At 38.2% G+C, this 16,034-nt stretch overlaps 1 protein-coding gene across 2 annotated transcripts in view; it reads left to right on the top strand.

Moving 5' to 3' along the window:
- LARP1B (La ribonucleoprotein domain family member 1B) overlaps nucleotides 1-16,034 on the top strand; it is a 52,633-nt gene that overhangs the window by 30,412 nt on the left and 6,187 nt on the right. For both annotated transcript variants that reach the window (XM_009289495.2, XM_009289494.2), the window contains exons 4-14: nucleotides 1,129-1,297; nucleotides 2,746-2,889; nucleotides 5,317-5,460; nucleotides 5,707-5,875; nucleotides 9,852-9,996; nucleotides 10,209-10,383; nucleotides 11,176-11,348; nucleotides 11,825-12,190; nucleotides 13,966-14,089; nucleotides 14,959-15,167; nucleotides 15,568-15,674. In XM_009289495.2, the coding sequence (XP_009287770.1) occupies nucleotides 1,129-1,297; nucleotides 2,746-2,889; nucleotides 5,317-5,460; nucleotides 5,707-5,875; nucleotides 9,852-9,996; nucleotides 10,209-10,383; nucleotides 11,176-11,348; nucleotides 11,825-12,190; nucleotides 13,966-14,089; nucleotides 14,959-15,167; nucleotides 15,568-15,674 (1,925 nt within the window). The remainder of the gene's footprint in view (nucleotides 1-1,128; nucleotides 1,298-2,745; nucleotides 2,890-5,316; nucleotides 5,461-5,706; nucleotides 5,876-9,851; nucleotides 9,997-10,208; nucleotides 10,384-11,175; nucleotides 11,349-11,824; nucleotides 12,191-13,965; nucleotides 14,090-14,958; nucleotides 15,168-15,567; nucleotides 15,675-16,034) is intronic.

The raw sequence follows: 16,034 nt of genomic DNA, 5'->3' as shown, positions 1-16,034 counted from the left end.
TTATAAGCCCCCTTTCAGTACTGATAGGCTGCAATAAGGTCTCCCCAAAGTTCTCTAGGCTGAACAACCCCAACTCTCTCAGCTTTTCTTCATAGGAGAGGTGTTCCATCCCCCTGATCATTTTTGTGGCCCTCTTCTGGACCTGCTCCAACAGGTCCATGTCTTTCTTGTGCTGAGGGCTCCAGAGCTGGACGCAGGACTCCAGGTGGGGTCTCACCAGAGCAGAGTAGAAGGGGAGAATCCCCTCCCTCGACCTGCTGGCCACACTGCTTTGGATGCAGCCCAGGATACAATTGGCCACCTGGGCTGTGAGCGTGCATTGCTGGCTCATGTCCAGCTTTTCATCCACCAGTACGCCCAAGTCCTTCTCGGCAGGGCTGCTCTCAATCCCTTCATCCCCCAGCCTGTAGTGATAACGGGGAAAAATGAAACTTTCCACTATTTGCTAAAATGCTGTTCGTTTGCCTTCTTTGAAACCTGTTATTCTGTGGGATTTCCAAGAAGTGATGATCTGCAGGATGCTGGCAGTACTCAAAGGCACACAGTTCCCAGTAAATGCCATATTCTAATGTGGGGAAAAAAAAAATCTGTAATCATACACCTCCACATCCTCTGGTCTTTGGTTCACGTTCTGATTTAGTGGAACAGAACCATCAGAGTTAAGACTTATGGCTCCTTATAGTTTACGTGAACATTTGGCATGCTATTGAGATTGTACAGCATCTTGGGAATTTCTGATTTACTGTTCAGTATTCTGTAAACACAACTTTTTAAAGATAATCAGTCTGAACAGTAGGTACTGGTGAGTAATATTTCTTTCTTATGAAATAAATTTCAATTATGAGGTATTGAAACATGATTGTCGTGCACTTTGCAATTCTACATCTTCAGTTAAAAAACAAACAAAAACTTTCTTAATCTAAAAATTCTTTTTATAGTCTTGCCAAGTTAGCAGAAAATAGAACTATTTAAAATGAGACTTTACAAAACAACACAATTCTTAAAACTCACCCTACTGAGGAGGTTGAGAACAGGTAATAATAAAGGAATTTTAATAGGTAAAGGAAACTTATACCTTTTGCTATCAGCAGCTGTACTGTCAGAAATAATTACCAGTATCTCTTGCAGTGTAAGACTGTAAGTCACAGTAAGAAGCCAACAAATAGAAGAGAAAAGGAGGAGAAATCTGATCAAAAAAGCAATAATGGAATCAAGGACAACCCGGAGGCAAAGCCAGATGGTCCGGGAGACAATATTAGCGAAGATGAAGCTCAAACTAATAACCAAAGGAAAAAAGGTCAGTCTGCGCACTATGTATAATGCAATAGTCACCATTGATACAGTTACATTAATTCCAGTTGAATGACTTGATGAAACTTCTTGGTTTGCATTTTCTAGGTGATAACGGATATATTGCTTTCTGCTAGGAAGCTTAAAACAGGCTTCCTTTCTCAGGTTTTGGAGTGTTCTGTTTAGTCAAAAAGGAATTCTGGGGGAAAAGCAGCTTGTGTCCTGCTGATGGTCTGTGGAGCTCTGACAATTTCTGGAAAATTTTAACGTGGCTGTACAAACCATTACTGTCTCTCATGTCTTTATTTCCCTAAATAGCACTACGTTAATTTAACTTCATATATGTATGTGTGTGTGTGTATTTGTTACTATATATACTAACACTTTAATTTTCATGTTTTACTATTAGCTTACACCTTGAAGTGATCATGTGAAAACTAAACCAGGTTATTAATTTCCTTTTGATCCAAGCTGTTACATAAAAAATAGGAAGCAACCCTGTATCTCATTTGGTCAGTAGACTGGAGTAGGCTGGAGAAACAGCTGAGAGGGTTTTAAGATATTGCTGCTATCAGCTGCTTTTTTTTTTTTCTTGCTTCCCTTCTGGTATTTCTTCAGATCCTAAAGACCTTTGTTGTTTAGATTTGTTAATCTTCCTATGTATATATTTAAAAACAAATCCTTTATTGCTTTTAATTTTTTCAGTCTAAGTGGAAATCTAAATCAAAGCATTCCACAGGTACAACCTATTTTTTTTTTTTTCCCCCAGTGTGGATAACACATTTTATGTATTTGCTTATATTTTTTTGGCTACAGAGGTATGAAGCCCACAATACCAATCAAGTATAGAACAGCAAATATCATAAATAATTGTGCAAATATCATTAAATAATTGTTGTAGGCTGGCCTAAAATACCCATTAACCAAAATACAGCTTTGCTAATAATTTTTGATGCACGTGAATGAACTTAATCTGAGTATCTCAAGGTGAAAATACAGTACCACAGCTAAATTCTCAGGAAAAATTTTATGGTTTGTGATTGAAATCTTTATTTTAGTCGTTAACTTGATAAGTTATGTAGTACCTTTAAGTTTCATATGCAAGTTGTGAAATTATATAGCAATGAATTTACTGTATATATTTAACACATATAGCTATAAATTCTTGGTAATGGAGCTTACATCTAAAAATTCATTAAATAAAAAAGCTCACCTTCATTTCATACATTTAAAGCTTAGGTAAGGTTACCTTTCAGTTTGAGAAATTCCTGTTTACTGCATTTATTATTGTTCAGTCATTCATCATATCTTAACATTTCAATGTTGAGCTTCTCCCAGTTTTTAAACTTTGAAATTAACGCTTACTAGTTCTGCAAGAAGAATTCTATAGAATCTTTTCAGGAGCTGAAACCTCAAGCAGTGCTATGATTAAGAGTAGTATATTAACTTTTCAAGGTAACAAGCAGAAATGGGTGCCGCTTCACTTGGATGATGTAAGGTCAGACAGTAAAGAAAGACCAGGCTCTCGAACTAGCTCAAGATTTCTGCTGGAAACAAACAAGTTAATACCTCATAACAACAGACGGAATGAGACAAGGAGTAAGTAGTTTTCAATCTCTGGGTCTTTATTTGTGGCAAATAAAGTATAGTACCACGTGAGTAGGCATTAGATTGGCAGTTTATGTTGAAACTTGACTTTGGCTATACTAAGTAAAACCTAGTGTTAATATTTGCCAATAAGCAGCAAAAAATAAATAAATTGTACTGTTGTTTAACAAATTTTAAATTGGAAAGTTTTGTTTAAAAGCTTACCGTCAGATTTTTTTTTTTGAACCTCTTCATCAAATTGATCAGAGTTGTAATGTCTCAATCGCTGACTCTGCTGAGTAACTGAGTTTGGAAACAGTCGATCTTTACAGCGTGTGCTGGTGCTCTGAATCAGAGCAGCATATATTTTTCTCTTCATGGCTCCCTACAGAGTCTTGGGCCACAGCTTTACGATGCAGAAAGTTTGGAAACAGTCTCATAAGGTGGCTGCTCTGTCCTGCTCTACTGCTATTCCTGCAGCTTGTTGCTACCAGAGCAATTGCTTGTGGACCTACACTTTGAACTCTGCTTTGGCAGTTCTACTGATGTTGGGTTTTCCTTTAAGTTGGACCAATTCCCTCAGTTCCCCGACCTATTTCTCAGCTTGGCCATGCAAAAAGTTGTTCTAGCACAACAGAGGGAGAAATGCACTACAGCTGGTACTGTTTCTGGTCCTCAGGTGTACTGAATACAGCTTGTCAGATGGCAGAAATCTTAGGCTGAATGTAACTTTTTGGTTTACATATTTGCCTTTAAGTTTTAAAATCACAATATACATTAACAATTTAAATGTTTGCTCATTATAATAAGTGCTGGATGCTACTGCGATGGGATTTTTGAAGTCATTTTAGGAACATGGATGTTAAGGGTTTGATCTGGATGTCTGAGGGATGGGCAGGGGGAGGGTTTTTACTAGCGTATCACTTTCTTCAGCAATTATTCTTCAGGATGGTCAAATGACCAGAAACTTGTAGCATGAACTCTACCTCAAGGCTCTGGTGATTCAAGACCAGTTTCAGTGTGAGAGAACATAAAACATCTCTTGCATGTCAGGAATATTGGCTGTTTAAATAAAAACTTGTTTCAGGCTTAAATACAACACTAGCTCATGAAGGTGTTACATGTAGGACTTTTGCATGTGTCTAAGCCACGCGTACTCCAAGTGCAAAAATGAAACTGATTCGGGGAAATAGTTCAAATAATGCCTACGCATTTGAGATCTCTAAGGTTCAGGGTAGCGAGTGTGAAGGCTAAGGTCCCAATTCCCAGTGAGAGACACGCATACAGATTATGATATTCATAAATTCAGAGTCCTATTTGACGGAAAAGAAAGTCCAGGAACTTCAATGTATGAGCATACATATTTTGTTGTAGGGTTCATTAAAAATAATCGCTAGTAAAACAAGGTTTCTAATACGAACAAAGAATCATATCTTTAGTCAGTCCTTTGTTAAATTTAGCAACTCTCAATTTGATCAAGTAGGGGCTGTATCCCCAGGCATTCCTCTGACAAAGAGGTCCCCCGGCATCCAGAAGACTATTCAACTACAACTTAAAGAAACTTTAAGCAAGGGTGACTGACTGAAGATGGAAGTCTCTGAGAGTGTTAGGAAAAGAAAAAGAAATGGTGTGAGAGAGGGCTTCATTTTCTCTCATGAGTAAAGTGAGAATTACACCTGTCCTTAAGTTTTGTGGTGAGTGGAGCCAAGGTCCCTGGGGTCTGGTTTGGACCTGCTTGCTTTCCTTTCTTCTTCTGCTTCTCTCTTGCTCTCTTTTGCTATGTGCAGACCACGTATTTATATTAAAACCTTACATAGATTCTTACAGAGTCGTCTTAGATTTGCATGTGTTATCAAAAAGGGGTCCTTAACTTAAAAGCTCAGTTTGGGGCACGACCAGCAGAGAATAAACGATTGCTTGTTAAATGGGCAGAGTCGGGGGGGTGGAGCGGTAGATGGCTGCTTCTGGGAACAAAAGGGAGGCTCCAGAGAGCCATTGCTGTGGCAATCCCACCCCGAGCAGGATCATCAAGAGCTAGCAGCTCTTCCTAGCTCACTCTAGGTACTGGGAGTTGTCCACAGGAGGAGACTGTATTATCATGCCTGAAAGGAGAATTGCATGATCATTCCTTCCCGTCCCAAGCCGATCATAGATATTGTGATCCCTGAGCTGGCACCAGAGTGTCCAGTTGCTTCAGAAGCATTTGAGACTTAACTGCCAGTCAATCCCATTTACTCTATTGCTAACAGCTTCTGCCCGACTCACCCTCAGGCATGGCTGGGCAAACCTCACTGTTTCACCCTTGCAGCTTCAGATCTGACCTCCTGCTTCAGCCAGCATGACTTGAGTCAGTGGATTGCCTGGGTGCAAGCTGAGAACTCTGTGTTACAAGGGACTTTTTGGCACTGTGATATTTAATTATGCTTTTTTCTCTTAAAGATTGGCGTCGTGATAGAGAAAAGAGAGATGATCATGATGAAGTGTGCAGCGTGAGAAGCGAGGGTAGCAGTGTTCGAGGATTCTCCAGAGGCAGAGGAAGAGGTAGAGGCAGAGGGAGAGGACGAGGCAGAGGAAACCCTAGAGGTACGCAAGGAAGTAGATGCTTAGCAAAAACTTTAAAACGATGTTTATAATGTTATGGCTTGCACATGAAGTAAGAGTTGTCTCAAAAAACATAACTTTTAATATAATTAAGTAGCTTGAGTCTTTTTAAAATCAGATGCTGAAAACCAACAGTAAAATAGCAGTGTGTATCATGCCTTAAAATATTTGTGTGCTAGACTTAATATTTTTCACTATCTTTCTTTTATGTTCTCCTTTATTTTGAAGTGAACTTTGAATATTCAGTTGGTTATCAAGAACTGTATGGTGAAGGAACTGACCAACTATTTCAACCTGAGCTTAATGCTAGTGTGATGTATTACTATGGTGATGGAACAGGAGTGCAGATGTATTCTGTGGATGAAGCACTTCTCAAAGAATATATAAAACATCAAATGTAAGTAGATTGTTTAACGTACAAATATTTTTAGAGATCTAGTTAAGATAAAATAACTCATTTCAAACAGTGTTTAATCCTTATTATCCATATAAAGATGGAGATTAAGGCATTTCAATTTAACTTTTTGATTTGTCCATTACCAGTGTCAGTTTGAACTGATTTACTAGTGGGGTGGAAAAACTTGAGTGATGGGCAGGAATTTTAAGGAAGCTGTTCTGCATCTTGTGCTGTAGTCTGGCTCTAACTTGTATACCTGCTTTATTTATGGTACATAGCCCTCTTTTTATGTTGTCATGTAATTGAGATATGGATGTGTCTGAGCTTGTGCTTTTGAGTACTGTTGGTCTGTTTGCCTATAAAGCTCTTCTTGGGTGATGTAGCTAGACGTTTCCCTTATTTGCTCTCAATTTCATTTTGAGAAGTCTTGTTAGTTTTATGTTTTCAGTGTTTCGCCTGAAACATTTAACTGCTGAAAGAGAGTAGTTTTGCAATGATACTTGATTTTTCAATAATCTGAAATGTTTACTTTCTCGTGTACACCATTAGGCAATGAGAAACCATCTGGAAGACTGATTATCACCAGGAGACAAGTCAAAAAGGGCCTGGAAACCACTAGTTCATTTTAAAGAGACAGTTTCCACCACTGGCAGATATTTCATCTTCTGTACTTGCAACGGCATTTCTCTGCGATGCCTTTGTGGTGGTTTTTGATTGCCCTTGTATTCCATAAAGCAACTTGCTTATTTTATTCTTGCTTCTTTTGTTACAGTTGACGCAAAAAGGAAGAAAAAAGCCTCTTTAAGGGCAGAAAGTATCTGGCATGTGGCTATCAACTTCAAAACTTCTATTGCAGTCTTTTTTGTTACTCTTGCTGCCAGGCCCCTATGAGACCTGACAGTGGACATGTACCCCCATGTCAGGATAATCGGCCTGCACTGTCCTCAGACAAGTGAGGGAGGAGCACAGACACTCCACTGTTGGCCAGATTTCTGGGCATGCAGTGTAGAATCCAGACCTTCTAAGGTAGGACATGATGATGTCCCCCTCTGCTGAGAAAAATGTCAGTTACAGCATTGGTCACATCTGACTTCTGGTTATATTTGTATTTTATTTTAGCAACAAGAGGTTGGCAGGTGTCAGTAGAAGACTTGGCATGGCTGGCTAACCAGAGCCATTGGTTGCTTGTCTGATATGAACTCCTAAGGCAGTTTGATTACGGAGTTTGCTTTCCATGAGAGAGAGGGAGATTCTTGAGCAGGTTTAGAACATAACTTCACTATTTTTAGTCTCCTTAAAATATTTTAGCAACAAGAGGTTGGCAGGTGTCAGTAGAAGACTTGGCATGGCTGGCTAACCAGAGCCATTGGTTGCTTGTCTGATATGAACTCCTAAGGCAGTTTGATTACGGAGTTTGCTTTCCATGAGAGAGAGGGAGATTCTTGAGCAGGTTTAGAACATAACTTCACTATTTTTAGTCTCCTTAAAAAAAAAAAAAAGGTGTTTTTTATCTATTCACTTCTTTTATCACATTAAAAATGATGGGAAACAGACTTTATTCATCAATTACTTGTTATTAGCTTCTAAGCGGGGATGGTTTTGTCTGCCTTTCATAATTTAGTTACAAAATACTAAAGTGACTATGCCAAAGAAGGAAGTATATGCAGAATAAAGCTACACAGAACTGTTAGGTCTCAGAGTTCCTTATGGAGTCCAAGATAGATCAGGATATATTAGAGAAGTGAGATTGGTTTGAATCCTAGTGAATTGATGAATTTTAAAACACTTTACCTGCTTAATAGGGAAAAATCTTAGAGACTGTGTCCAACTGAGTTGATGTGTAATTACAGTAAGAAATACACTGCTATCAAGCAGTTTGTGCTTGTCCCAAGAACCAGCTTGATGTACAAGAGAGAGTAATATTTGTATTACATACAAAAATATCTTTTAATGTTTTTAATTACAGGCTGAAGTTGTCAGCCTGAAAAGTTTCGGTGCTTAGCAACTCCTCAGTCTGCAACATGCAGTAGAACTCTATTTAAAGTCCTCTTTCTTTAAAAAATAAAGAAATAAATAAAAGTTCAGACATGCATCCAAGTCTGCATCAGTTCAAGAATAAGTAAAGGGACTCTGAGGAAAATGAAAAAGAACAGAAAAGTTGGAGGGGGTGTGTGTGTTTAGGTTTGTCCCTCTACTTGGAGCAAACTTGTGCGTTGTCTTCATTTATCATTAATGGTCTTTCACATTCCTTTTTCTAGAGTGATGGACATCAAGTGAGGCAGTTTGAGTCAAGTTCAGTCATTGTCCATTTCTGCTTGTGGAATTTTTAACTAGGTGAATCGTTACAAGATTTTACCTTTACTGTATGACTGTAAAGGTAACGCTAGCAAAATGTTGATATATGGCTTTTGTGCTTGCTTATCTTCTAGATTGGGAGGGGAAAAGAAATGCAGCAGTTCAGAACAGTAAATAGGATATTCTTGAAAGAAACCTTCTCTTTGTGCACAGTTGCTTTCACTGATCAGTTTACTTAGCTCTGAGTAAGAGCTTAATTCTCCGAAAGCCTTATTCTCTTCTCTGTTTGCTCTGATTTAATGGTAATGTTTTCATTTGTCGTATGTCTTATTGTCCAACTTTGAGACTTTATATTCATTCTGTCTTGGAGCTCAGTGTTTCACATAGAAAGCTTTTGCTTCGAATTTCTTTAGCTACCAAAAATTAGAGAAAGAAATGGTATCAAGCTTCTCCTTGGGTCAATGATGGCATCAGAGTCCTCTCCTCTTGGTAACTTTGGCTTTGATCCCAACTTCAGTGGAGACACTTAGCATTTTACACTTTGTTGAAATTAGAATTAACTTTATTTACATTTGCATGTGGGTTTTTTCCTCAGCATTTTAATGCTCTTGTTTTATTTTTGCACTACCTCTATTTTTGTGTCATAGAATTTTAATTGCTCTCCATTAAGTATTTCACTACCTACATTTTCCTGAACCTGATGAGGAGTAGTATTCCTTGGATGTAACATGCAAAATCATGGTATGATGTGTGAACTCTGAAAGGCCTAGATTTTAGTCGTCATGATTAAATTGGGTTTTTTCCATTCTTTTTCATAGGATGTTTTCTCGTTCCCTTGCTTTGTGTGACAGATCATGACTTACTTTTTCTCTTCACTAAGTATAAAACATCTTGACACCCTGATCATTTCATAGAGCAGCTTCATTGTTTAAGATGATTTGTCTTTCTGCTATTTCTTTGTCCCTCGTCTCTCTTGTTCTGTGGTATTGTCAGATTCCTGAAATGGTCCTTGTCCCTCTTTATCCACTAAACATCATCTCTTCTCTTAGACTTTACCTTTCTCCATGAACTGTTGTGCCTTTTGGTACAGTTTCATGCAAATACAACGTTACTATTTTTGTTTTCTCATCTTCCCATAAGCATGCTTGAAGTAATGATTCAGAGTATATATATGTTCCTCAACACTCAGATAGGATACTTAAGCCTTCTAATGTACTGGAAACTGGGAAAAGAAAAGATACAGTTCAGGACGAAGGTGCACTGATACTGCTGTGTGGGAAATAACTTTATGCCCTGACTGTAAGCAGTAGTTGTCCTTCATCTATATGGAGGCTAAGAGAATGTTGTTTCCTTCTGTTCATGTAAGTAATAAGGGAGGGGATGGGTGAAAGAAAAATTGAGCATAGTTTTTCCTTATGCAGTTCATATACGCAAATGTAACAAGGCTTTGATTTATCCCCCTATGTACTGTACTGGATCATAAGTCTTTCTTAACATGTCGAGCGTGCATGCTGTTCTGTAAGTCTTGCTTATAACGATACACCTGTTGAAAGAACGATTTTGTTGATGACAAAGTATGCTCTGTTTTTAATGGAAGACTTTAACAAGGAATCTCTAAGTTGCTATTGTAGGATTTTCTTTAACCTATAATAGGCTCATATTTGCATGTTTCTTTCTGCAGTGAGTATTATTTCAGCACAGAAAATTTGGAAAGGGACTTCTTTCTGAGGAGAAAGATGGACCAACAAGGATTTCTGCCTGTCTCATTGATTGCTAGCTTCCGTCGGATGCAAGCTCTGACTACAAATGCTGCACTCATTTTGGAGGTAAAATAATTCAGAAGTATGTATGTAGAAAGTTGCTGGGTTAATTTTGTACTGCCATTTAAAGTCAGTGCTATGAAGTTAAGAAAGATTTCTGTTTGCAGTGACAAGGATTTTATAAAGAGGCTATGAATGGCAAAGTTTGTGGTTTTTTTCTTTTTTGGATGGTGCTGGATAGGTAATGTTTTTAAAGTTACAATATGCTTGTCACATAGGCCCTAAAGGACAGTACAGAAGTTGAAACTGTGGATCAGAGGATAAGAAAAAGGGTTGATCCAGAAAAATGGCCAATTCCAGGCCCTCCTCCATGCAGTCTGCCACCGACTGACTTCTCTCAGCTCATCAATTGTCCAGAATTCGTACCAGGACAAATTTTTGGCTCACATACTGGTAAAGGATTTATTTTATGGAAACAGAAGTTTAGGACTGTCTACCCAGCTTAGGAAGTTTGCCTCTTGATACCGATTTCATAATAGAGGTTGTACATTTGGTAACAGTTTGTTCAGCTGATATGCCCGTCAGCCTTGCGGTTGCCAAGTCACATGGCTGGCACGGCTGATGTGAAGTAGATAAAAATGTCTCTTATGTGTTAAGGCTGTGACCGTTCTCCAGAATATAGTATGATGGACTACAGTCCTTTAGTAGTAGAAGTAGTAATAGTAATCTTAAGTTAGTCATAAAATCTGCTTCATTTTGGTAGGAGCTGAAAGTTAACTCTTTATTTGGTGCATCCTGGTTTTGGATGGGGATCTCATTCACATTATTAATAGGGTTTGTTCACTGACAACCCTTGGCAAGGAAGTCTTTTACTAAAATGTTGGCTGGAATTAAATGGGAAGAATGAAGACTGAGTTAGGCACCCGTCCATAGAGCTGGAGGATGGTGTGGAGAAAACATGTCCCTAATGACGCTGCTCTTGTTTTCTGAATAACACATAATTTCTCTCAGGCTGTTAGAAACTTTCCATGTAAATAAGTTGCTAGAATCGATCTTTTCCTAAAATGTTGAGTGAACTGTGAAAAGCTATCTCCGAAAAATGAAAATAAATTCTGCCTATCAGTGTTATATTTAACCAGAGAGGTAGAAAAATGATAGCTGTGGTTAGAAGAAAGACTAGTGAAACAATTAAACCCCAACAAAACAACCCGCAACAGGAACTGAACTACTGTTTTCCACTGCTAGAGTCTGCGCCAAGTTCTCCAAGAATGGGAATCCCGCTGAGTCCAAAGGAAAACACTGAAACGAGTAATTTTCAGACAATGTCTAAAGGATTGTCTACAAGTTTGCCTGATTTGGACTCTGAACCTTGGATAGAAGTGAAGAAGAGGCATCATGCAACCACGGTCAAACTAAAGGTAAAAATCAAACCCCTTTAAGTTATGCTTAAATAAACAAATGCAAATCCTGCCACCTTTCAGATTATGCTGTAAACCAAGATTTTTCACGTTTTAATGTATGTGATGCTTGATAATGCAATAGAGGTAGCGTGCGTACTTCTCACTCTACCAGACCTAGAATAACTAAGTGCATTTAAAATCCTGATCCAAAGCTCACTAAAATGAAAAGGAAATGCTGGGGGTGTTTTTTCTGCTGAGGGACAGTTGTACCTGTTGATTATTGAAAAATGTATTGAAATGTGCATTGAGAATTGTTCTAAAAGCTTATGGCAGAATTTAGAACAGTAATTTACTTAAACATCTGAAAGTGGCTGTATTGTTTCTAATTCCCATACATTTGTTTACTGAAAATGTTCTGTTGTGTTCTGTTTGTCTCCTGTTTGGATAATCACTATCCAATTCAAACATAAAATGCATCACCTTTTCCAACTTAGGAAAGTGTTCCTATACCTGATCAAATATCAGATCAACAACAGCCGCCCCCACCTCCAGAGGAACAAGAAGAACTTGATTTTTTGTTTGATGAAGAGATGGAACAAATTCAAGGACGGAAGAATAAATTTACTGATTGGTCAGACAGCGATTCCGATTATGAATTTGATGATCAGGATGTAAACAAGATTTTGATTGTAACACAGACACCACCATATATGAGAAAACATCCTGGTGGAGATCGTACTGGCAACCACGTATGCCGTGCAAAAATTACATCAGAACTTGCTAAAGTTATTAATGATGGCTTATACTATTATGAACAGGATTTGTGGATGGAGCAGAGTGAAAATGACACTATGATGAAGGTAACTCTCTTAATTTTTGACCTGAAAACCATGCCTGTCCAAACAGTTCCAAAATTAACTTCAGCCATCTGCTACGTAATTGTAAAATGCTACACTTGTTTGAAAGAAAAGTGACAGTAGTTGAATTTACAGGTCTATTGAATTCTCTTTATTTTGATAATATTGTAAACAGTTGAAAGCAAAACCAGCAAGTTTTTCTTGTCGCAGATTTGACCAAAAACATTGAATGAATATTTTTTAGAACTATTTTTGACATTTTGGACATGGTTTAACTTTTTCAGTGTTTTCTTGTTCTATGAATAGCTTGTTTCATAACATTTGCAAACCCCTGCCATAGGGGAAGGGGGCACATTTCTGAGGTGAGATAATGAGAGGAAGGTAATATGGTCATTTTAAGGTAGTTTTATATCGAGGTTCTGTTCACCTTGTAGCTTGTTAGAATGATAGCTCTGCGAGCAAATGGAACTTTGGATCGCACACCTTACTTTATTATAGAAACCCTTTTATTTCCTAGCCTGTACATGGGCCCCTGTCTTTGAGGCTTTCAAAACTTTGGAAGGAGATTGTCAGCTCTGTGACTTTTATTTATTTATTCATTTACTTCCTTATGTATTTATACTTTTTTTTTTAAATATACTAAGCAGCTGTAAAATTACAGATGAGTTGAACTCCAGCACTGCATAGGCAGAGGTCAACATGGCATGCTGCAGTCCTGTCACTTGCTGCTCTTGGTTTATTAAGAAACCCTTTCTTTTGTGCAAGCGAGCCCAGCGAGTGGCATGTCTGTAGGCAATCCCACCGTATCACTAGCAGGTATTATGTGTACAGAAATACAAAATTACCTAGACACTAAGTGGTGAGGGGAAGGAGCTTTATCTGTGCATAAGGGCAAAGGTGGAGTGGGGGGAAGGGGGAACGTAGCTCAAAGGACAAATGGAGCATGTGGGTACAAAAAAGAACTGACAAGGTAGAAATGAATGTTGAGAATAAGAGCAAGAAATAAAGGTAGAATTCAGAATGTGGAGTTTTTATTACAAAGCAAATGGACCAAGAAAACCAGCAAACTGGAAGAGGACAGTGAGAAATAGCACACAGCAAGAGAAAATATTTTCTTTGTCGTTGTTATGTTCTTGACAATGGTTTAAACAAGATTTTTCACACACAGCATGCACATGCACACGTGTCCCACCCCACCTTCAGCTGGGTAGGGGCATGAGTGGTTTGCGATGCTGCCACACATCTTGGAAAATCCCGTCCTTTCGCAGTTTAAGCTACCAATCAAACAAACAAAAAAAGCTGAACACTTTGTTTACAAATACTGGCTTTTCTTTAGATGTAGCCTGGGGAAGGGAGCAGGTCCTCTTCTGCTCCCCTAAATCGCTAGGACCTTCCTCAGCACACTTACTGCAGAAGGAGGATGGTTTTGGGCTTGGCAAGGGGCAGGATCTCAGTCATTTCTATTTCTTAAATTTCTGTAAAAATTTGCATGTAGATAGCCTTACCTGCCTCCATTCGCCCATTTGTTGGCGTAATTATTTCTTTGAGCTAGCGCAGTGTGAGCTGTGTTAGGTTATATACAGTGTTCACGGCAACTTTTTTACAACGTGTGCTAGAGACTCCTTCCATCTTCCTTAAAAGAAATCTGTACTGGCTGTGTATGGGTACTTGTGTGTCAATTCTGGCCTGCTTATTTTTTCTTTTATGAAATTCACCTGTTTCTCAGGATGCTATCCATTATCATGCTTTGCGTTTACAATTTGCTTTCTCTAATTCAGCAAGAGATTGAGAACTTTAAGAAGCTAAATCTCATTAGTAAGGAAGAATTTGTTAATCTTGCACCAGAACCAATTGCTGATCCAACCCAAGAAGTTCCTCCAGGACCTCCAGGGTTACGGAAAGGTAAGTAATACGTATTTGTTTTTAGAATCTCTGTAATAAAGAACAAATTTGTAGGTGTGTTAACTCTTTCTGCCTGTGTAATATTTTAAGTTTGGTTCAGTCAGCAGCCTGAGGGGCTTTGTCTTTGCTAATTTTTCAAATTGTCAACTGTTCATCAGTAGCGTGGTTTCCATTGAATTAGAAGAAGCTGGCACTCGTACTTTTCAGGATATATATGAGCATCAATAGGCAGTGTTCTATTTTGTTGTCACCATATACCCACACCAGGTGCTTTTTGTGTAACTTGGCATTTACAACGCGTAAAGCAATAGCTAGTGATGTTGCAAAACATTTTCTAGAAACCAGTATTTTTATGGGAAATGGGGATAGAACAAAGTGAGATTAGAAGAGTTTTCTACTTGTATCATAACCTTACTGAGCAGTCACAATGTCCAAATCTTATCTTTTGAGGTATTTCTGATACAGTAGTAGTATTAACGTTTACTAGGATACATGCTAATAGCATCTTTAAAGTAGTTGAAGAAAACCACCTCACCAAACCCACCACCTCACCAAAAAGCAAGAATGTGGTATGCTTTCAGCAATGTTTATTTTCCATTACTTTGCTAGCGTAGATACACAAGAACAAGCAGGTAGGAAAGAAGCGGGTTTAAATTTTCTAGCAAAGACATGCTTGAAACATTATTTCATAGTTTTGAGCGGTTTGTACTGCTTCTACGCCAACTGCTTTTGTTAATTTGATTATCCTTTGGGGATGATGTAGTTCACTTGAAATGAAACAGGCCTTTAAGATACTAGATACTGGGGGAGCCTAGGCTTTGAAATCCTGTTTCTTTTGAAAACAAATGTTTTCTCCTTCCTGCCTACAGATTTAGCAGAGGAGCTAGCTTATAATTTAAGTATTGAAGTACTTCCAACAGCAGCAATAGCTCGATCACTGCCAACAGCAGTTCCAGATTCCCCCTGTGTTCACCCTGCCTTCACCCCGCGAACACCTCGCACCCCGAGGCTACAGGATCCCAACAAAACACCCAGGTTCTACCCTGTTGTTAAAGAAGCACAATCCATTGATGTAAAGGTAAAGGGAAGGACGTAGTATTTTTTTCTTTAAACCAGAAAAAGCCTATAAAACTCATGTCTGCATACGATGTAACAAGAATGAAAAGGCAAAAAATGAAACACTTGTACTTTTTTTTTATTGTTTATCTTAAAAATATTTACCATCTTTGTTCTCTTTTATTTCTACAAAATGGTTTCTGAGTTTCCTCTGTAACATTTCTTAAAAGTCCTTGCTGAAAAAGTGCAATGTCTAAAGATTTTTAATTTGTTACATAAGACTAATCTTTAGCTTATGAAGCTGGAGTGTTGTGACTTTATAATGTGTTAGATAGAATATAAAATGTTTAGAACTTTGTTTTAAGAGGGAGAGAATGAGTGAAATCAAATTAGGGAAATAAATACTTCATTTACTTTCTTAGACTCCAAGAAAAAGAAAAACACGACACAGTACAAATCCTCCCTTAGAATGCCACGTTGGTTGGGTGATGGATTCCAGAGACCACAAGCCAAGAACTTCCTCTGTGAGGTAAATTTTTTTTGTCATAGAAAATTTGTTTGCAATGTCATTACTTCTCACTGCTAATGGAGAAATAGGCTGCGATAAAAAACAACTTATAAATACAGTGGAAGCAAGAAGAGAGTGATCAAGAAAGACAAAAACATAGAATACAAGACTATCTGGAAGCAAGCTAGCTAGACTGACTATGTTCACAACATTGTTTGTTGATCCGTGATATAGTAGCAGTAATATTACTTGAAGTACTGATGTTCACTTAAGTGATTGCCTTTAAGTGGTCATTTTTTGGCGTCCGGTCACGAGCAGTGTTCCCCAGGGCTCAGTTTTGGGGCCGGTCTTGTTCAATATCTTTATCAATGATCTGGACGA

Source organism: Aptenodytes forsteri, unplaced genomic scaffold, assembly GCF_000699145.1.
Source record: "Aptenodytes forsteri isolate BGI_AS27 unplaced genomic scaffold, ASM69914v1 Scaffold109, whole genome shotgun sequence".
NCBI lineage: Eukaryota > Metazoa > Chordata > Aves > Sphenisciformes > Spheniscidae > Aptenodytes > Aptenodytes forsteri.
This window is presented reverse-complemented; position numbering and strand designations above follow the sequence as displayed.